Source organism: Myiozetetes cayanensis, unplaced genomic scaffold (assembly GCF_022539395.1).
Source record: "Myiozetetes cayanensis isolate MyiCay16 unplaced genomic scaffold, myiCay2020 scf5-8, whole genome shotgun sequence".
In the NCBI taxonomy this organism is placed as follows: domain Eukaryota; kingdom Metazoa; phylum Chordata; class Aves; order Passeriformes; family Tyrannidae; genus Myiozetetes; species Myiozetetes cayanensis.
The window spans coordinates 83,494,408-83,516,579 of NW_026087742.1; the positions used below are offsets into that span (position 1 = coordinate 83,494,408).

General features: G+C 43.1%; 1 protein-coding gene across 2 annotated transcripts; it reads right to left on the reverse strand.

Moving 5' to 3' along the window:
- Positions 1-106: 106 nt before the first annotated feature.
- PLCXD1 (phosphatidylinositol specific phospholipase C X domain containing 1) lies at positions 107-20,503 on the reverse strand. Of its 2 annotated transcripts, none has more exons than XM_050331303.1 (7): positions 20,384-20,503; positions 15,439-15,582; positions 12,033-12,169; positions 8,675-8,803; positions 7,363-7,518; positions 2,989-3,172; positions 107-1,725 (listed from the first exon to the last, which is right to left on the reverse strand). In XM_050331303.1, exons 2-7 carry the CDS (start codon positions 15,542-15,544, stop codon positions 1,433-1,435), a joined length of 1,005 nt encoding a protein of 334 aa, XP_050187260.1. In that variant the 5' UTR covers positions 15,545-15,582; positions 20,384-20,503; the 3' UTR covers positions 107-1,432. The 2 variants fall into 2 exon arrangements, with proteins under 2 accessions (XP_050187260.1, XP_050187259.1); XM_050331302.1 differs by lacking the exon at positions 20,384-20,503 and adding an exon at positions 16,036-16,325.
- Positions 20,504-22,172: the final 1,669 nt, after the last annotated feature.

Consider the following 22,172-nt stretch of genomic DNA (forward strand, 5'->3'; position numbering starts at 1 on the left):
CCAATAAAGCAATCAATATCACAGAAAGGAGGAACAAAACTATTTCAGTCCATATTATACAGAGATCAAGTTTTATTAGACTAACAAGGATACAAAAGATAGAAGAACATTCTGAGTACCTGTAACATAAAAAAGGAATGACTATTCATTATGAAGTACACAGAGTAAGAACAGGATGCAAAGTACTGTAAAAAAAGCATTTAGAAAGTCTTCCTGATAAATGTAATGTTCAATTTTTACTTCTGTGTATTCTGCAATTGCAAGAGATTCCATGAAGAGGTTGCATCTTACTCTCTCATTCTGAGCAGTTTAGAGAGAGTTTGATACGATAAGTAGCAACTGATTTAAGATTTCTTCAGACATTAGCATCTTGTCAGACATCTGAACTTAGCTTTTGCATATAAAGTGCATCTAAAAAGTGAGGTATATAGTGAAGCTGCATAGTCAGTTTTACAGAATGACTGTTTTTTAGTTCTGATGCTTGCTATTCTCTTGCCTTCGTGATCATCTGTTATTACACAGTTCATTTAGAAAAATAGAATTAATATGCAATAGCAAACAGCATAAACCTCTTAGTTTTCACATAAGCAAAAATTACTTAGTGAGAGGAAAAATAATTACAGAGCTATTAAAATAGCTAAATCAAAGATCAGGTGTGAAACCCTAAATGAGCATGACAGAAGTGAAGAACCTGTATTTCTAGAGCATTGTGAGTTTAGATAAGGAGTTTGTTTCCTCTGTTTATTTTCAGTGTAAGGCATACTTTGGCAACACCTAATAAAACATTTGCCACAGACAAAACTGCCTAAGGGCCTACTTTTGGTATCTATCACTTCAGAACTGGCATGAGTAAGTGTGCAAGTACACATACTGCTTACAAATCATAAATAATTTTGTGACTTCTCTGTTGGTAAGGCAGTTCACAACTGATACTCAACGCATTGGTGTATACAGCATGTCAAATTGGATTGTCAATACAGTACCTTTGATATATCAAAAATATTTTTAAATTTCCTTTTAAACTATGAAAACAGACAAGTCAGTTTCACACTGATATAAAAGAGTAATAATTGGGGATGCAAGTAATGCAGAATATCCTTACAAGAAAGATAAAATCACTAAATAATTCATGCAGCTACTGACATATTTCTCCTTCTTGGTCCTATGTAAAATAAGATTAAATTATTGGGACTTCCAATATTGCCTGCTGCTACAGAATCAAAACACTTCCAAATAAATTACACCTATACCATACTTTTCTAGAGACTTCAGCAAGGTCCAAAGGTCTTGAAACTCTGATGATGCTGAGAGACCTTTTCTTACTGAGCCTTTAAAGCAGCCCTGGTTTAAGTAAACTAGACCTTTATGGGATTCATGATGTTTACAGAAGAGCACATTAAATGCAGAGAAAGCCTTTTCAGCTTTTCACAGACTAAGAAGCAAAGAATGAAATGCTATTTTTTCCAGCTTCTCTACTTTGACAGTCTAATGGAGGATTAATTTTTGTGTTAAGTTCTATCACATCTTTGACAAAATCATTGTTTCCTATAAAGTCTCCAGCAATTATGTTAATACATTCTTTTTTTGGTCCTGAATACTGCTGCTTTATCCAGATTTTCAAGCATGGAAGACTCCGGAGTGTCATTTTCTTCAATGATCCAAATGGGTGTAGGAGAATATACCCTAAATTTTCAGTAAGGTTAATCCCTGCTACAAAGAATTTTCCTGAAACAAAAATCAGAAAGCGACACATTAAATATTCTTTTAAGGAGAACAGAAACTGCTCAGTATTGCATTAGCTTCAGATTTTGTTCCAATGGGAACCATTAAAATACTTAACTTCATGCTCTTTCTGTATTGTTTCATATTCCTACAACTGATTCAGTAGACTGTCTCCCCTTGTTGCAACTTCATGCTGTAGTAAACAGTTCCTGAGCCATACCTGGTTATCTAGCCATTCCAGTTTAGCTAAATTTGTCTAACTACTTCTCCTTTGTAAATTGTGTTTGTTTCTGTGAGGGTTGCTTCCAAATGCTTAGCCTTCCCCCGTGATGGATGGAAACAAAGGGCGCACCACATGAGCATTTTTCTTTGGCTGGAGAGCTCGCTTTTGAAGCAACTCTCCCCTTTATCACCCTGTGCATTCGTCAAAAGCTACATCAGATGTTACGAGCTCAATTTCTCTCAGATTACACTACAAGAGCACGCTTAGGTGCTGCTACTTAGTGGTGCATCTACACCCTCCACGTACTGTGCTTATATCATAGAATCATAAGGTTGGAAAAGACCTCCAAGATTGAGTCCAACCTTTGACCAAACATCAAACCATGACAAATAAACCACAACACTAAGTGGCGCATCCAGTTGTTTCTTCAACACTTACGGGGTGGGCAGCCCATTCCAATGCTTAACCACCCTTTCAGTGAAGAAATTCTTCCCAACGTCCAACCTGAACCTGCCCTGGCACAGGCCTGAGGACATTTCCTCTTGTCCTGTCAGTTGTTGCCTGGGAGAAGAGGCTGAACCCTGCCTTGCTACAACCTCCTTTCAGGTAGTCATAGAGAGCAACAAGGTCTCCCCTCAGAGAAACCTCGTAGGGGTTTCTTTTCACAAGGCTAGCGGAATGCGTTTCTCTCATCACCTGCGCCGCCTAAAGCAGCAAGCACTGGACTGAGGAAGCTGTGTCCTATCCATGAGATGGGTACAACAGGGCCGGAGAGCTGGTCTGCGCTGAGGGCCTCCTTTGCGTGGGATGACACAAGCGATGTGGCTGCCACGATTTATACGGTCTATGCATGTACATACACTGACACACCACCACAGGTGAACACTGCACTCACCCGTGGCTGGGCAGAGCACTCAGCAACCACAGGCACACAGCACGCACAAACGGGTTATACCCCAGAAGGTTACAGTCACCCAACTTCCTATTTGTTTTGCACTGCTGTAAGTGCCCCTCCTTTCTTCCAAGCAACTCCCTGTGCCTACCTGGACGGCCCCTCCGCTTCATGCGCTCTAAATACCGGATGAGAGCACGAGTGGACGTTTTGTTTCCCCACCAGTATGGGATCGTGGGCCACAGCTCACAGTGCTCCTTCAGTTCCATGTCCTCTTCATATGAGACTATGATCTGATGGCCAAGATGCCACATGGTCCTCAGTGTTGGTGTCACCTAAAATGAAGCATGCTCAGGTTGAAGTGAGCAACACAACCAGTGTTCCCAAAGTTTGAATACTGTTGTGTGACATTACCTTGACACAGATTCAGTTCAGATAAAGCTTTTGAACAAGCAGCCTAGTAGGCCACGGGCTGGGTTACAAGCTGCAGGGGCAATAGAAGCCTGGTTACTTCAGCAAATTCCCCCTTTCCTCAATTCAACTATGATAATGTACATAAATGAAGGGCTTACACCTGCATAGCCATCCCTGTGTCAGCCCTTGTGCACAAGCCACTGCGTAAAATTTGTTGAGAGAGGAAGAAACAGACCATCCAGGGACAAGGAGGCAAAGCCCTACACGCAACTGTAGGAATGCAGACACAGACACAGAAAAGCAAGAATCATTTTGGCAAATGCCCCACATTGATGCGTATTTGGCACTGTAGCCATTAAAGAAAAGTGAACTGCTTAAAACTTGGTAAGACTAAATGTCGGTCTCCCAGAGCTACATTAATTCTGATTTCTTTAAGTGGAAGGTTTCTGAAATTGGGATGCTCCAGACATTTTAAATTGAGAGAGAGGAAGACTTGAGTGAGAAACCTTCTCTGACAGACAGATGGGCTGAAACAGATCTGTTAAATTTAAGTATTTTAATGTGAAATGACATTTTCCAACCTTCAAATGTTACCACTGGAGAGAATTGAGGCCCTCTGACTAGTTTAATTGCAAAACCAACATATTTAACAGGCATTGTTTTTCCTAAGAATGTTGTGGTTAAAAGCTATGTCTGCTGCTTATGAAAAGGAAATGGTGGCTTTTTGATGTTCCAATTAACTTATTAATTAAAATAAAAGCCAAAGGCAGTTGAAAATTATTTATGTAAATATTTGAAGAAAGCCAAGGGTTGAATGAACGTGGGAATCCCTCTTATTTCATCCAATAAAAACAGAATGCAAGACCCAGTTAGGTCAGAAAATACTGCAAAATTAAGGCACAAGCTACACAAACTACAAAACTTTGTGGCTGACTGAAGCCTTTGCTTTACTCCAGCTGCCTTTCTAAAGCTAGAACCTCTTAAGCAAACAAACAAACAAAAAGTTGTGGAATAAAAGCAAAAAAAAAAAGCTACTAGAAATATGTACATGAGCACAGGTGCTTATTTTGCAAACAAAGCAGAAATGAAACTGTAGGTGTCTGACAAGGGATTTTTAAACCCTAGTAATCCAGATCAAAGGAAGACACCTTGAATAGTTAAGGCAATTAAAATTTTAAGCACAATGTAATATTGTCACGCTGTGGCCTGTGCCAGTACTACATACAGACCTCAACATAGCAATTGCTTCATAAACACTTCACACTTACTCTTCTACTGCTACAGAGATGCAGTATTGAAAGACAACAGATAGCAGTTTATTTTAAAATAAGTGAGCAAACACTTCGATATTTGATATGAAATCTGAATCTGTGATCCTGAGAAACCCCACAGCTGACAAACTTGCAATGGTATCACCAGCAAAACTGGTGAGATCCACTGTGCTGGTCACAGACCCCATACAGATAAAGTCGTTCTGCTCAAAGGAAGTACTTGGCTTGTCTTTTCTCCAGTGCCACTCCTCCCTTCCCCTGGACACAATTCAGAAATGTTCTTTCCTCAGTGAAGTGATCTCAAACCATTCTTTCAACACCTTCGTTCAACAAACTATCAGCAGCAGCTTGCCCCTTTTGCAGTGAGTTAACTCTTTTCTGGCCATGTATCTGAAGGCAAATTTGACCATCTCTAGTATCACTCTGCTCATCCACAACTTACACACTCAAATTATTTGAGGAAGTAATAGAATGGTGTCACTCAGGTCTTCAGTTATTCAGCTGAGGTCTGAATATTCAGAATCTCCTAGTTTTGCTGAGAATTGTTCTATTTTAACTCTGCTGTACAAAATGCTTTGAAATGGTAATACTCACCGTTACTTATACACCAGCTTCAAAGGCTGGATTTGAATCACAAACAGGGTCATCATTCTCCTGTACCACTTATGTCTCCAGAGAAAACCCTCTGTTCCTGTGCATCTTTGAAATGTTAATTGTTTAACTACTAAAAGCTCCCACACCTCATAAAAAAAAAGGAAGCTAAAAATCTCAACTTCTAAAATCTATCAATCAAACATTTTCTGATTATTTAAATTAAGGCTTTTCTGGAAGTTTGGATGACTGAAAATCTTGTTGGAAGGTCAGTTCCAGGAAAAAAAGTCAGTGCCACCAGAAATGCACTGAGGGCAGAGATGCCATTAAGAGGGACCTCAACAGGCTGACAGAAACCTCATGAAGCTCAGCAAAGGCAAATGCAAAGAGCTGCACCTGAATGGATTAACCCCACACAGCAGGACAGACTGGGGACAGCTGGCTAGAAACCTGCTTTGCAGGAAAGGACCTGAAGGTTCTTGTAGACATCAAGCTGAACATGAGCCAGCTGTGTGCCCATGTGGCAAAGGTCAACTGTAAACTGGGCTGTATTAGCAGAGGCACAGACAGCAAGTCAGGAAAACGGGTTCTTCTCTTCTATTCAGCAGTTGTGGAACTGCATCTCACATACTGTTTCCAGCTGGGGCTTCCCCAGTACAAAAAACTCATCAATGTGCTGGTTGAGCCCAGCAGCATGCAACCAGAGTGAGCAGAGGCTAGAGCATGACACACAAGGACAGGCTGAGGGAGCTGAGTCTGTTCAGCATGAAAAAGAGAAGACTGGAGAGGTCTTACTGCTGTCTGCAAATACCTAATGGGGAGATGCAGGGAAGACTCCTCAGATATGCACAGCAAAGGATGGAAGTTGGCAGACACAAGTTACAGCAAGAGAGATTCTGATCAGATAGAGAAGAAAAACACTGTTACTGTGAGAGTGGACAAATGTTGGAACAAATGTTGCACAGAAAGATTGTGGAATCTCTGTGTTTGGAGATGTTCAAGAATAGACAGGACACAGCCCAACCTAACTTTGAAAGTGGTCCTATTTTGCATGGTAGTGTTGGACCAGATGACCTCTAGAGGTCACTTTGCACCTACACTATTATAAATAGCATAAAAATTCATTTATAATTATTGCTGTGAAAAGGCAGAAAATGATTCTTTAAATTCTATAAATATAGCATATACTATATTTATAACACACACACCTTTCCTTTTCGTTTCCTCTCACACATGACACTGGATGACAGTTGTGTCTCTATTGGTGTCCCAAAACTGTTCATCAACATATATGACAGTCAAATTTAACTCCCTCCTTCTGTCCTAGTTCCAGGGGCCAGGAGCAGTTCACTACTGTGTGGGTAAAATCAAACCTGTGTATTCTACACTCTCTGTGTCATTTCTGATGGACTGTTAGTAATGGGTCATTTGCAGCAGCTGCCCAGGGCACACCTAATGACTCAGCTGTGATAACTCCCCTCTGGGGAGACCCAGCCTGAGGGGTCATCTCTGCTAATGGGCCATACTGGACTGGCATAACAGGCAGCTGCAACACCTAGACCATCAAAGACTCAAAAAATATTCCATGACTCACAGAGTTAAATCACCCATTGTGAAACTCCCACTCTGGGAGAGCTACTGGGCATTCCCCCCTGAACCTAAGCATATATAATCTCTGGGGTTTGGGACTTCTGGTACCACTTGTTGGATCCAGAGGAGGACCAGAACTCCAACAGGACTGCTACTGCCAGTCTCGACAGGACTGCAATCATTACGTCAATCAGAACTGCGACCACCATCTAGGCCAACAGGTTTCCTTTCCTTTTACTTTGCACCCAGGGTGGTCAAGCGGTGCTCAGCACAGGGGCAATGAACACTGTTCTGTTCTTGTCGCAGGGTGTGGGGTTATACATCTGTTTTTGTGGGTTAAAACCAGTTTTTCTGTGTATCATTGCGTCTATTGTAATTTATTTTTAGTAAATTTTAACTCTGCCTTATAATCTCTCTAGAGTTGGGTTCATTTCGCCTGCTGGTTTACTTTTAAACCAGCACACCTTCTTACTGTGTAATGTAGGTTTTCTTCATCTCCTCAATTTTATTAGGTCAACACCTATCTCTGATGCATCAAATGTTACCTTTCCTAGGTTAAAAGCACAGTGAAAGTAAAATATATCTAAAAATTTGGAATCATAGATCTCACTGTAATATATCATTCTTTAAAAAGGAGAAAAGAGGGATCTCATACTTACATTTCTGGGACACAGTTTACACTGGAAAATCTCTTTTATACAGGCAACAAGATGCTTGTGAAATCTCCTGGTTAATCCATCAAAATTCCTGCAGGCTAAGATAACAACTTCCTGAGGATGAGCTTCTAACCACCTTAATACTTTCCACAGAGTATCCTGCAGGAGAGAGTTATGGCAACTTAGGAAGTTATCTCTGCTATGCAGAGGAAAAGGCATAAAATCAACAGAGCATCGATGGTGGAGTAGATTCACAATCACAATCATGAAAATCGGTGTAGGTTTCTGGAGGGTGACCATCAGACTGCCCTAAAGGAGTTCCAGAGAGATGTGTCCCAGGAAAACCTACTTTTACAGATCTGTGCCAGTTTGCTCTGGATGTGGTTCTAGGACACTAGACTAAACATAAATATAATAATATCCATGAATATCCTACTGCCTATAGGCAGGTTAGCACTAAACCTAAATCCCCAAGCTCCTTTAGGGACAACCAACATCTTGGTGGCAAACTCAAAAACAGGGAAAAGTTCTGTGCTTAAACATAACAGGACTCATTTTCCCCCTTTGGTATGGACAATGGCAACTACATCAAGACCACACATAACTAGCAAGGTAGTCAGGCATTACATCTGTTTACAGGAACGTCCCATGCACCGTGAAGTCTCAACACATGAAGGGTTCAGACTCATGAGTATGAAACTGAAGTTTAGCCAGTTACTCTACAAATTAAAAGCTGAATTAGCTGACTGTGCCTGGCTGTACAGGTCACAACAAACAGAAGGAAGATGTAAAGTATTCCAAGATGACAGGGTCCATGCAAGGAGCAACTCACAGCAGTTGCTTCACAGCAGCTGACAGTAATTTGATCATGGGATCCAGACTGAGTTTCTCAGTCTTTCGGTGAAATATTTCTTTAAAAAAAAAAAAAAAAAAAAAAAGTGTTTCTGTGATTTTTATTAGGCTTTTAATGCCTTCTTCTAATAACTTTTCCCCCTACCAGGAAAACAGGATTGCCCTGGGTATCATCCTGGGACAACACAAGATAAACCCCAGAACATCAGGCACTTGGTAGGGTCTAGGCAGTAGAGAGCAGACATGACTCTGGTTTGAGGATGAGGAGCTGACTGATGTCCTGGTATCACATGCAGCTGCTGAAACTAATTTCTAGCCCTGCTGATTTTCTCTAGTTTGAAGTCCTCACATAAGGGAAACAACATACTTAGAAGACCTTGGACCAGCATTTTCAGATTATGATGAATTTTAAATAAAAGAAACAGCACTGGTTTTATAGCCATCACAAAGGTAAGAAAAATACCTGTACAGTAACAGTTGTGTAAACCATATGCACAAAGTACAAATTCATAGATGGATCATTAGCCTTGTGGGCAATCCTGAAATCCAGGTATCTAACTCCAGCCTCAAGTTGCTCTGTCACAGTTAGGACCTGAAAGGTGAAACAGAAAACAAAGGTCTTGAGAGCTTGAAAGGCATTTGTTTCTTTAGTATATAAAGCTGAAAAAGGTGTACAAAGTCAGCCCTATGATATTTTTCTCAGGTCTTTTGTCTTTAAAATGTCGCTCTATGGCACCAAGTTGCAGCTTTGAAGTATTTCACTCTCTGAACAACAGGAATTAAAATTTCCCTGCAGAATATACTGAAGGTACAGATTAGATTAATTTCAGAGCACTGCCCTTGTTTTGTTCTGAAAGCTAAAGATCCATTAACCTACGCATAAATACATGATCACTCTTCACACAATTATTCATATGAACAACAACTGCAGGATCAGCACCTTAGAAATGCTGCATTTACTTTATTAGATCAAAGACTTTACCGTGGTTGTCTCTGCAGAGCTCACTCATCCTCAAAAGAAGGAAAAAGAGAAAAACTAGTGGCTATTGCTCTTTTTCAAGATAAAGTTTCTTACGAAGTTTGAATTAACCTGTAGAAGTCCTACAAAACAGAGGTAGTCCTCTATTTCCACTTCCCTCAAACCTCTTCCTCTGGATTTGAGTGCTGAATGCAACAGGTGAGAAAGCTGTTTCTGGGGCAAAAAGTCCCAAATGGTATGTGTTTTACATCTATCAAGGTTCTCTTTGAGTAAGAAAATAGAATCAATTTAATTAAATACATTTAAACACTAATTTGTCTCAGTTCAGCCTGCTATGTACAACACTTCCAGGTTTCAGAAAGCATACACGGGACTGATATAAGCCTGAAAGGATTCAATACAAGGCATTGCTCCTGAATAACCACAATCACAGCTTTAGGGCTGAGACAGAGGTTATGACACATGGCAGGATGCTCACCCTGCCTAGCTTCAACCACCTAACTTCCTGTTCTTTGGACAGGAATTTTATCTCCCCAGGCTGTGCCAGAGGTTCCAGGCTGGGACAGCCCAGCCCCACGTGCCCCAGGGTTCAGATGGTGCAGTCGGCCCGGCCAACAGCTCCATCTGTGCCTGCTTGGTCTACACCAAGCTGGAACAGGTAAAGGAGTGATCCGTGCCCCTTTGCTTGGAGCATGCTGGAGATGGGAATGTATATGGCTGTAGGTCACATATAACCTTTGTGGCCAGAAAGAGCACCAGGTGAAATAGCTGCTCTAAACTGCCCCTTTAGATGAGTCAATTTCTTTCTGCTGACAGCATGGGAAAACTAGACAAACTAGACTCCCTAATCAGTCACCTGCGTTTGGATGCTGAATTAGCCAGTGTGAACATTGCCCCCTAAAGGGCAAAATTTAAAAGGAAGCCCTGGGGAGCAATGCTGCTCAGTGCTGCAGGCATTCAGGGCATCAGTGGAAGTTACACAGCCATTGCACAGGAAAGATTTGGGCCTCTAGACTGACACCCATAACAGTCGGGGCTCAAGCAGGCACCTCCTCCTAGGCACTGGGCAATCCAAGAACCCGTGGGTCCTACCATCAGTAGGGCTCCTTCACGTCTGTTCTGGCTACCAGTGGGTGGAGTCATCTCCTCTCAGAGATAACTGGAGCACCACAGAGGTAAGGAGAGCAGGATTGCAGCTGTGCCTCTTTCCTATTAACAGTGCACCACTTCCCACTTGGCACACTGGGTTTGGACCAGAAATTACTATAATGATATTAGGAGATTGTCACCAACAGTGTCACTTTGCCAGACAGAAACCCACAAGTCAGGAAGTATCTAAATCTTTCACTGTCTTGAGTCCCAAAGCAAAAAGCAGCTCAAGGCAAACAAGACTCTGTGCTTAAGCGAGTGCCTTTCCACATCATCTCATCATTGCCATTACATATAACCTGGTAGTGTCTAAGATTCCAGTTTACCAGAGCTGCATAAATGCAATAAAAGCTTAGGGATACTTATTACCATTTATCAATTTTTCAGTTTTAATTCCATAATAATTAACTACTCCTTCAATAAGAACAAAAGCAAAAAGATTTTTGGCACCTCTTTGATGTCAGGAAAGTCTCTTCTCTGGAAGAATCTTCAAAAGCTCTAGCTTAAATCATGATCCCCAATTTTGTCTTTAACATACATTTGTAAGGAACAAAGAGATAACTACTAGCTTAATATTCGGACATTTAAAAAATTAACTAAACCTTACATGAAGGAACACACCTTCATTCTCTTAATCTTTATGGGAAAAAAATATCCTTCAATGAGGAATTCTTCTGTCTCTGCTTCTGGGTGAAATACTCACACAGTATGGATGGGGAAAACAACTGACATCCACACAACAGTGACAGCAAAAACAACAAGCATTACCTTCTGAACAAAGTAAAACAGAAAAAAACTCTGTTGATTACAGTAATATTATATTGATTTGAAAAAGAAGATGAGTTTCAAGTACCAAGTGGTCAGCTTTAAGCAATATCTTTGTTTAAGTATCATCCTGCCTCACCTACATGTTTTTTTCCCCACAAAAGATGACCAGGTGTATATGCCACCTATCTCATACCCGAGTGTGCTGGACTTAGACAGGAAGAGTTAATTTTCTTCACAGTGGCTGGTATGGGACTGTTTTTTGGATTTGTGTTGGAAACAGTTTTGATTACACAGAGATATTTTCCTTATTGCCGAGCAGTGCTTACACAGAGCCAAGACTTTTTCTGCCTCTCACTCCACCAGCAAGCAGGCTGGGGGTGCACAAACAGTTGGGAGGGGACACAGCCGAGGACAGCTGACCTCAACTGACCAGAGGGATATCCCAGACATACGGAGTCATGCTCAGCATATAAAGCTGGGGCAAGAAAAGGGGGAACATTGAGAGTGGTGGCATTTGTCATCCCAAGTCACTATTACACGTGATGTAGCCCAGCTTTCCTTGAGATGGGTGAACACCTGCCTGCCCATGGGAGCGGTAAATTAATTCTTTGTTTTACTTTGCTTGCATGCATGGCTTTTGCTTTACCTGCTAAACCATCTTTATCTCAACCCAGGGGATTTCTCACTTTTACCCTTCCAATTCCCTCCCCTATCCACACACAGGGGCAGTGAGAAGCAGACGTGTGGGGCTGAGTTGCTGGCTGGGGTTAAACCACAACACCCAAGCACAGCATCTGAGGAGAGCACAGACTTCTGGGCAGCAGGCTATTCTGTCATTGTGCATGGCAAAGCTTGGCCACTCTCAGCCCTGCAGCACAAGCTTCAACTTTACTGAGGCATGAAGAGAACACTAGATGACAATTACCTGTGTGGTGGACCACTTCATGATAATGGGGCGCACAATGCAGGGCATGCATTTGTTTAAAAGCTTCACCACCTTGGATTCATTGCCACTAACAGCAGATCTTTTATCCAAACAGTAGGTCATAGTGTCATGACTCCCTGTAGAATACAAAAATAGACACACAGAAAATCTCATTTCTTAACTACTCAAGACCTGATACGCCACCCCATTTATAAATCACACACCTATATTGTCTGACAGCCTATGTAGTTATGGCAAAAAGGTGGGCTCTTTTACAGAGGTTGCTCACCTGACACTAATAAGCGTAGTGTGAAATCCTTGTGAAGTGAAGGCATCAAGACATATCAATAAAGTAGTCCCCATCTAAACTACACGTTGTTGTTTGCCCAAACCACAATAAAATGGCCTGTTTCAAATAGCATCTTCCACTGAAATAATAACCATGATGTCAAAACCCACTTCTTTTTTTTTTTTTTTTCAGGGAATAGCTGAAGGCTGAATTTATCTAGGATTTGTCCTGTTTTCAGAGCTGTCCAAGTGCAAGATTTCATTCTCCAATTCCATCATCTCTGCACAGGAAAATATGACTGAAAGCAGAAATTTATCTTCTTACACTTTTGACTGGACCAATTCCTAACTTGGCACTTTAAATATTTATATCTGAAATATCTGGTAAACAAGCCCTCCTGACCTAAACCCTCAATACCCTACAAAACCAACATACGAGGTGGGTGCTTGAAGGTTTCAGAGGCCAATCCAAATGTAAGTTTATGTGTGATAGATGAAAAAGATCCATCTTCTATACACTTCAAAAATTATCTGACTCTTTCCAGCGCAGAGAATCACACAGGGGCAGCCTTAGCAACAGAGCCAAGCACAGCCTGCCCAAATATTTGATTTCTTTGAAATCTTAATAAATCTCACACACCTCTTGCATCATATTTAGATGAAACTATTGCAACTCACAATTTCTTCAGGACAGGTAACCAGTGATTTTGATAGCTTTTTCTGTTCCATTATTTCTTCTAAGTTTTATAAAGAATCAATAAGAAAAGCTAACAATTCAGTCAAGTGACTTGCTTGGATCTTTACAAAGAGTTTGCAAATGCATATTATTTGGATTTGTTTTGTTTGGGGTTTTTTTGGCTTCAAATAAATTGTTTACTGTTGCTAGAAACTGCTTTTTTGAATGGTCAGTCTTACTGGTGCCAATGGCAGTATTTCTAGTAGTCAAAGAAAAAAGGACAAGATTGGTTTTGCATTCTTTTAAACTACCAATAATAGTTTCATTTCTCACTCCAATTTTTCACCTTTTTCCATCTATTTTCCTGCTTGAGACACCCAAACTAAGCTCACTGCAGATGGAAGATCGACATTGTGGGCATGTAGTCAAAGAAGTATGTCTTAGAAGATGTAAGAGTCATTAAACACCCATGGACCAAATCCAAGTCTGAGAGAGGTGAGCAGGATTCCATCGACGGGCGTTGCATCCACTGATGCCAACCAGCAAAAGGATAGTAATCTTTTACTTAGGATTCTCTTTGTGATGCCAGTGAGTTACAGTAATGAAAGGAAGATGGGTATATCCATGACACAACAAATATGATGCAAAGATAGTGAGCTAGCACCAAGCCAGGTAGCTTCAGAGCTTGAATCAACACCTCCACAGAGGAACTGTGCTGGATCTGGTGCAAGCACAACACTAATTACTGAGATTTGCCTCTGCCTCTTCATCATGCTTTCAGAATGCACTCTGTCACGTTCATGTTTCTTGCATGACTTCTATGACATAAACTTCCACTTCCAAAGTGCATTTCTCCCAGTTATTGCTCCCTTCAAAAACCTGCCAGGGCTGTCTTGACCTGGTTGGTCTTGATCTGTTTTTGTTGTGACTTGGGCTAGATCAGTTTTGTAGGTCAGCTGGACAGCCACCAAAATATTTCAAGCTAATAGCCTGTAATGCTCTGTAAAAGTCCTCCAATGTTTGCTGAAATGGGCTTGCCTTCAACTACTCTTTTCTTCATGCCTGTTCTCCCTGCAGGCATATTCACAAGAACAACAAACATTTGCAAGAATAACAAGGTCACCGTTAGGAGAGCCAGGAAGTCAAAGGCACACATCAGCAGGTTCTCCACTTTCTACAATGTCCAAGAAACACCACCGTGAAAGCCTTTCAGAAACAACATGATTCCTTTCTCCCAAAAAAACAAAACCCCAGCGAGCATGCTACTGACTATTTGAAGGATTCTTGCAAGATGAACAAAAAGAAAAATAAAAAGTAGGAGGTTAATACTTTCTTTCTTCTTTCCAAAGACAGATACATATTTTCTTCTCTTGATGGTTAAATAAGAAATTCTAAATTTTTTTTTTAATAACATCTATGCTGGGTCCTCTTACATAGGTTTTATCCTAAACAGAGGTGTGCCTGTTCTGCAGCTAACATTAACTCAAATTACATATCTAAGAAGTCACCTTGAGATAAGTTTCTGGGTTTAAATTTTAATGAAAACAAACCCAAAACACTACGGTTCTTGGGTCCTCCCAGGGCTCCAATCACTAAAGACAAGACTTCACACAGTTTCTAAATATATGTCTTTCCTAAAATTAACCTATGATCCTGTAGCCTACCGAAAACATTAATCTACACACCGTGCTGCTCTCCACCCAAACTACCTGTCACATCTACAGATATGAGAGAAAACGTGGGCTAGACATTTCTTTTGTAGCATTTTTGATGTGGAGGCACAGGGAGAGCTGACAGTCCTCCAGTGCCTCCTCAGCTTCTTTGGACAGAATGAGAGGGAAAAAATATCAAGGTAGCAGAAAAAGCAACAATATGACCAAAGAAAGGCTAATGATACACAGATGCCACTTATCTGCACCTACACATGATAGGATAAATCCAGTTTTTGTAAGCAGGATCATGTAGCACAGTCTACATAAATAAAAACATATTGATTAAAAGTCTCAATTCTCCTTTTTCCATACCTCCACAGCCTCTTTTAAACAGTACAGAGAAACAAATAATAAGGTAAAATGTTATTTCTCTCCTTATGGAACCATTTCATTATACAGGAAGTGGCAAGAATTAATTAGGAAAATTTCATGATTGCCCAGATAAGCAAATGCTTAGATTATTAATACTGATCTGACAAGATGATGCAGAGAGATTGAAAAAAAAGTGCCTCTTTCTTTCCTTTTTCCTGTCTTCCCTCTGAGAAATGCCAAACATTACAGACCAAAATTATTCACGCACACATAACATCACACAGGCCCTTCCCCAAGCCCTTCTCCCACACCTTGACCCAAATTATAAACATAGCCATCATAAAATGGGACAAACAGGACGTTCCAATGCTTAAATGACAAGCTAACAAAACAGTGGAGAGCAAAAGTTAATCTTTACCTGGAAGAGCTAAGTTATAGAGGGGAACATCCCAGAGCTCCTCTGGTAATCGCGACATCCACTGGCCATTTTCACGGCACGTGTGAATGAAGGTCTGCAAAGGCATTTTGCATTAGTGCCTGCTCTGGGACTTCATGGGGTGTTCTGGGAAAAGAAAAAACATAAACCATTCTGTACACTGTGGTTGAATTAATGACATTTTACCCGTGCAGAATGGATTTACAGATGTGATAAAATGTCAACCCTTCTCTCAAGTAGCTGCAGCAAAACATCAAGGGTTTCTCAGCTACAACACAGGCTTCTTTTGATGACATTGTCTCTCAGCATAGTGCCAAGGGAGGGCTCCAGCTTCAGGTCTGTAAACTGACCAACTGAAAGAAAAATGCAGAGCCAAGACAAATATATGCAGTTTCATTGGTATGAAGAAATAACTGTCTACACTGGCTATTGTGAAATCACAAGGAGTAACCTACCTCCAGAGTGAAACCATGTCCATTCCTTTACCCTTTGCAGTCCCAGGTGCATGGCAAGGGACTGATGGCAGGGCTGGGAACAGCGGCTGGGTCTGCTACCCTCAGGTCCCTAGAGAATACTTACCTTAAAGGACCAAATCAGGTGTCACAACACTACCTCTATGAAAAGCCTTTACAAAGATGTCAGGACTCTGTATTTGCAGGTCATGCTGGCTTCTGGGGTCAAAGATGAAAACCTTTATCTCCTTATCTCTTGATCTTTTCTTATCACCCCTATGAGTCCATGATCATAAGCACTTCAGTTTGCTCAGATCTTCTTGAAAATTACTCTGGAACTGTTCTTCTTGGATACAAGCCTCTCTGGGATCTTCTGCAAAATTTGCAACCGTCATGCAGGAGTGTCAGTGGATGTAACCCAGATGAGAAATCATGGCATCACCAGTGCCTACTGGAGTTATTCTGTTCATTTTTCAATTTATGATCTCCTGGATAATGCAGAACATGAAGATAACATGTCCATGTCTTTTTTTCTAGGATGTTCCTGCAGTTTAAGTAGTGGTTTGGGGATCAGAGCCTTCCTTCTTCTCACTGCTTTCAAGGCTTTAACTATTTTTTTACAGCTAGCGTGATGGTTTCTTTTAGACCATGGCATAGTGATTACCTTCATTAATATCACACCTTTCTTTTTAATCCTTTTTAAAAAAGATATGGCTGTGAATGGTTCTTTCTTGTCCTCTACAGTAATGACAGTCAGATATGTAATTGTTCAGCTTTTGTACCCTGCAAACAGCTTCACTAGTCCCTGACCCTTTTTGCTGCATCTTAGCACATTCATTCAGGATTGCTTCTCCCCAGAGTGTTCTTCAGATTGCTTTGAGGAGGTGGTTGGTTTTTCTGAGGTGGTGGTTGGAATGTACAGGTGAGCCATACTGCTTATATGAAGAGCATTTCCTCAAACACAGTGCAATAGATTATATTTTTTTTTGGCAGTCACATAGGGTCATCTGAAAAGCAACTTTAGGAATTGCATTCCTAAGTTTTATGTCCACACCACACGTAACAGATAAAATCTGCTTTTAGATCTGCCAGTGATTCACCTGCCTAGCCTGCCTTGCTGTGCCTTTGGTGTGTCTTTGAATGGGTCTCTCTGAGTACAGTCACCCCAGTTTAGATTAGAATGGGACTACGTGGGATGAAGGAAATACCTGGCACCCCTGGCACAGTGACACAGGCTGCACGTGTCCAGTGTGCAATCTGGGATTTTCCTCCTGGTGAAGAGCAGCTGCCTCTGAGGTTACCCAAATGCACAAGGCCTTTGCATAAGCAGGAACAAAAGTGGTTTAAACCCTCTCTTGCTCCCTTTGTCTCCTTATTTAAGAAACAGGTATTTGATGGGTCTAGTGCAAAGTCAAGTGGAAAAATGCCCATAGACTTATTTGGGAGAAAAAAAAAAAAAGTACAGATCCTTTTTGTCCTACATAAGCAAATGGTCTCTCTATGCCACATCTGCTAGTCTCATTCTTGGAAAGACACTCAGATCTCAGTCAGATCAACTCATCCATGGCTCTGAGATTTAACATGATGAACTGCCTCCTGCAGACCCCTTGTTCAGACAACATAACTCTGCAGCTAATTTTGTCACCTTTTGCTGCATTTCATGCTTTCTCAGACTGCACACCACTGCTCACCCATGGCTGCTCAGCTCTAGTCTCTGTACCACGTAGCATCAGTGTGGGCAGGGGCTGCAGGTGCTTAAAACAGCATTGCTGTTCAGTAGTTGCAAATGACTGGATGGTGCCTGTCCTTCTCCAGCTCTGAAGATGACAGGAGCTGTGAGGCTGCAACACTCTAGCATATGGCAGCACTTCTGCAAGTTCTGTATGCCAGCTAGAAACTTAGCTATAAGCACTGTTTTTCCTCTCTTGCTTGTGATCTGCAGCCCCCTTTCCAGAGACTTTGGGACCAGAGAATTGGTCCAATTCTCTAAGGTTCCCCAAAGCCATCCACAGCTCCCAGAGCAGGCACACAGCCCCTCCAGGGAGCAGCAAGACCCATAAGACCCATTTGGCAGTCACACCTTCTCCCAGCACAAGCTCTTTTGCACTGACAGCACTCCCAGGACGCAACTGAGAGTGCAGTTCTATCTGCTGCCATCCTCTCCTCCCACAGTGTGCTCTCACTGACTTGCTTGGGCTAATGCAGGCACGGTCCCACAGCTAACAGAAAAAGGTGGTCTTCTGCCACACTAGTCCCTTTCACCAGTTCACCACTGAGTCAGGACAGCCCAGCATTGGCCCATGCTGAAGAAGAAGCCCCTGTGGAGGCACTGAGCCTTGCAATCAGCTTTGCCAGGCTGTACAACAGCTCTGTTGGCATTGCCCAGCCAAAACCCACAGGCAACAGGTTCTGAGCTGCCATCAACACCCCAGCCTCAGCGGGACCAGGACACTTCTTGTGTCCTGCTGGGCCTGGAGAAAGCCAGCAGAGAGCAGAAACATCAAGATAAGACATGCTGTGGTCCTGCAAACACAGACATGTGAGAGATCAACATCTCATCCTCCTCTTCCTTTGACCTCCTTCCACAGCACCCTGAGGCCGGGAATGGCAGCCTCTGGCAGTGCAGGAACTGCACCCTGGCCATCTGCTAATCAAGTCCTGTCCAAAAGTGACTGGACCAGACTTTTGCTTGATCCCCTGGACAGTGCAAAGCTCTAGCTGTTCACACTGTCACCTCTAAACTCAGCTGCTGGCTTGTGCATGAGATGTGATATAACCTTTAAGGATACAGACAAGGCCTTCCTGGAGGAATGAAACTGCAACCATTAGCTACTGCCTCTCATGACTAAATCCTAAACTTCACAAGGAAGACCTGTGTCTTTATTCCCTCTTCTAGATAGGCAAACCACCCTACACATGGTGCTGTGATTAACTACTGTGTTGGGTTTGCATGGCAAGGTTTTGGCAGCAGGGAAACTACAGACGTAGTTTCTGAGAGAAGCTGGCAGAAACTTTCCCCACATCCAGCAGAGCCAATGTCAGATGGCTCCAAGGTGGACCCACTGCTGACCAAGGGTAAGCCCATCAACAATGGTGGTAGTCTCTCTAGGATAACAGATTTAAGAAGGTAAAAAAGTTGCTGTGCAACAGCAACTGCAGCCAGGAAGAGAGAAGTGAGAATATGTGAGAAAGGCAAGTCTGCAGGCACCAAGGTCAGTGAAGAAGGAAGGGCATGAGGTGCTCCAGGCACCAGAGCAGAGATCCATCTGCAGCCTGTGTAAGGCCCCTCACTGGGGCCGGTGAATGCCCAAAGGAGGCTGTGACCCCATGGGAAGCCCATGCTGGGGCAGGCTCCTGGCAGGAACTGTGGTCCAGCACAGAGAGGAGCCCACGCTGCAGCAGGTTTGCTGGCAGGACTTGCAACCCTGTCAAAGAGACCCACACTGGAGCAGACCATGAAGAACTGCAGCTCATGGGAAGGACTAATACTGAAGTTCTCAGGGAAGAGTGTGAGGATTCCTCCCCCAGACCAGGAAGGAGTGGTAGAGACAACATGTGAACTACCCCCAGCCCCCATTTGCTGCCCCCCTGCGCCACTGCAGGGGTTGGAGGTAGAGAAAACCAGGAGTGAAGTTGAGCCCAGGAAGAGGGAAGGGGTGGAGGGAAACTGTTCTAAGATTTGCTTTTTATTTCTCATTACCTTACTCTGATTTGATTGGTAATAAATTCAATAACTTCCCCAAGTCGAGTCTATTCTGTCTGTTGTGATAACTGGGGAGTGATCTCTCCCTGTCCTTATCTCAACCTATGAGCCTTTCCTTGTATTCTCTCCCCCGTCTTGCTGAGGAGGGGAGTGATAGAGAGACTGTGGTGGGCACCTGGCTTCCAGCCAGCATCCACCCACTTTAACTACCCTCGCTCCCCTTGTTCAGGCCAGGTTTCTGACCTCCTGGGTGCTCTACACGCAGGCAGCAATTACATTTTGAGGACTGTAGCGGGACGCATGCAATAAACAAGCAATAAAACATTCAAAAGCACAAAGCCGCTAGAGATCACCATCCTCCAGCCTCGGGACAGCGAGACTATCGGGCTGACTCCCTCTCCCCCGGGCTGTGCCCTGCCGCGGTGTGCCTTGCACGCACAGCCCCGCCGGCCCGGAGCGCTGGGACACAGCCAAACCCCACGCGTTTCCGGGAGGGACAGGTAATTAATGAACAGTTGACGGTGACATCAATAAAACATTTGCTGCAGCCTATCCAGAAGCTAAAAAAACACCTCACGGGAATCACGGCAAACGCTGTGACGAGAGCTATCGGAACAGCCCCGGCGAGGAGGGCGCCGCCAGCCCCGCCGGGCACGGGGGTACCACGGGCACCGGGGGCACCGCCACCCCCGCCCCGCGCTGCCCTCGCCTCCCGCACCCTCCGAGGGGCCGGACACCACCCTCCACTCTGCTTCGCACTTGTTTTACTCACTCCGAGGGGCGATTCCTTTCCCATCCCGGCTCTCCGGGAAGACGAGCGCTCCCCTGTCCCGGGGCCCCGCGCTGCCCGCTCCGGGGCGGGACGGGGCTGCCCCGCCCGGGTCAAGTGACCGCAGGTTTGAGGAAGGTTGAAGGAGGGGCGGGAGGGATGAGGAAGAGGAGGGGAGGTGGTTCTGGTGAAGTGGCGCTGCCCGAAGCGCAGAGGTGAGCCGCTCGGTGGATTGAAGGGACACTGTTCCGGGAGGAGCCTGCGGGCAGGGACAGGCGGGGGAAGCGCCAGGTAGCACTGTGTGCCATGCTTCTGCTGCGTTTGAAATCTAGTAATGCAAGAAAGCTTAAAATAAATATTTATAAACATATGCATACACAGAAAGTACCTTAATTTCCTGTTTTGTCCAACAAAGCTTGTCAGGCCTTCATCTGTGGTGAAATTCACTCATGAGGGCACCTCGCAGAAACCTTGGCAAGCTCTTCAAAAAGCTTTTCTGTATAAGGAGGAAGGAGATAATTGAGTGAATGGCATGTAGAGGCAAACAGGCAAATCCTCCGTGCAATTTTGGAAGCAGGGTGCCTTCTCAGCCTTCCCAGAGAGATAGAGAAAGGCCCCCTACTACATCTACCTGTTCCAAAAACACACTAAAACACACAGTTACCTGATTTAAGAATGGTGAGATGAAAGTCCAGTGGAAAGAATGGGTAGAGAAGATCAGTTCCCCTTACTCCACAGGGCAGCATTCCTAGAGGGTCACATACAACGGAACTGGGGTCTGACTGCTCGGGGATCATACTGTGGTCAGGACTAACAAAACTAAAGGTTGTTACAGTATTGTGCTTCTTCATGCAAGGATGCATTTTCCAGATACGCCTTTTTCACTATCTCATTTTTGCATGAGGCAGAGTAGCGTGTATGTACAGAGCAAAACTTGCTGTGTCACCAATAGCAGCCAGATCAGGTTAACACTCAGCTAACCGAGTGATTCCCACTGGTGAGTCCCAGCGTGGCAGGGCTGCCTGGGCTTCAGAGTGATGCCACAGTTCAGGCTGCTGTTTATATATCAGTTCTTACTTATCAGAGTATCACAAGACTAGGTGGATTAGATGCAAAATAGATGTGCAGCAAGTTGTAAAGCTAGGCATGAAAAGGACAAAATGCCAGAAAGGATGAAGGAGAGCAAAGGAGAAGGTAGGAAAAAAAGATGCTATCTGATGGCCTTGTGGTTTTGCACCACCATGACAGAAAGCAGCTGAGAACAATTACAGAGAAGTATTACTGTACTCTTCGTGAAATTAAAGAAATGGGGAAGTTTCTCAAACAGAAAAAGCTAGGTGGACAAATCAGACAAAGTCAACTTTAATTCTTCATTTACTTAGGAAGTTAAGACTATGGAGGTAGTGACAAAAAGCCAGCCTCTGGATACTGCCATGGTGAATACAGTAGAGCCAGATATGGTTCTGGTCTTCTGAAGCAAACCTGCATGAAGTTGTTGGGACTAATAGGCAAAACATGAAAAGAAAAAATTAAAATCTATTTTAGTGTGGATTTGAAATGACTAACAGAGAACTCAAAGGGAAGCATGAAACTGAAATCCCATATTTTATTCTTTACAACAGGACTTTACACCCTAGTAATGTGAAGAGTCTGCTGAATGATGTGATCTTGCAGGTCTCACCTCAACAGAAATGCCCCATCAGGAAATCTCAAGCCCTCTCCAAACCCTTCTAATACCCACCCTTTCAAGCCTGAGTTTGGGTCTCATTTCTTCTTTGTTTGCACTAGAATC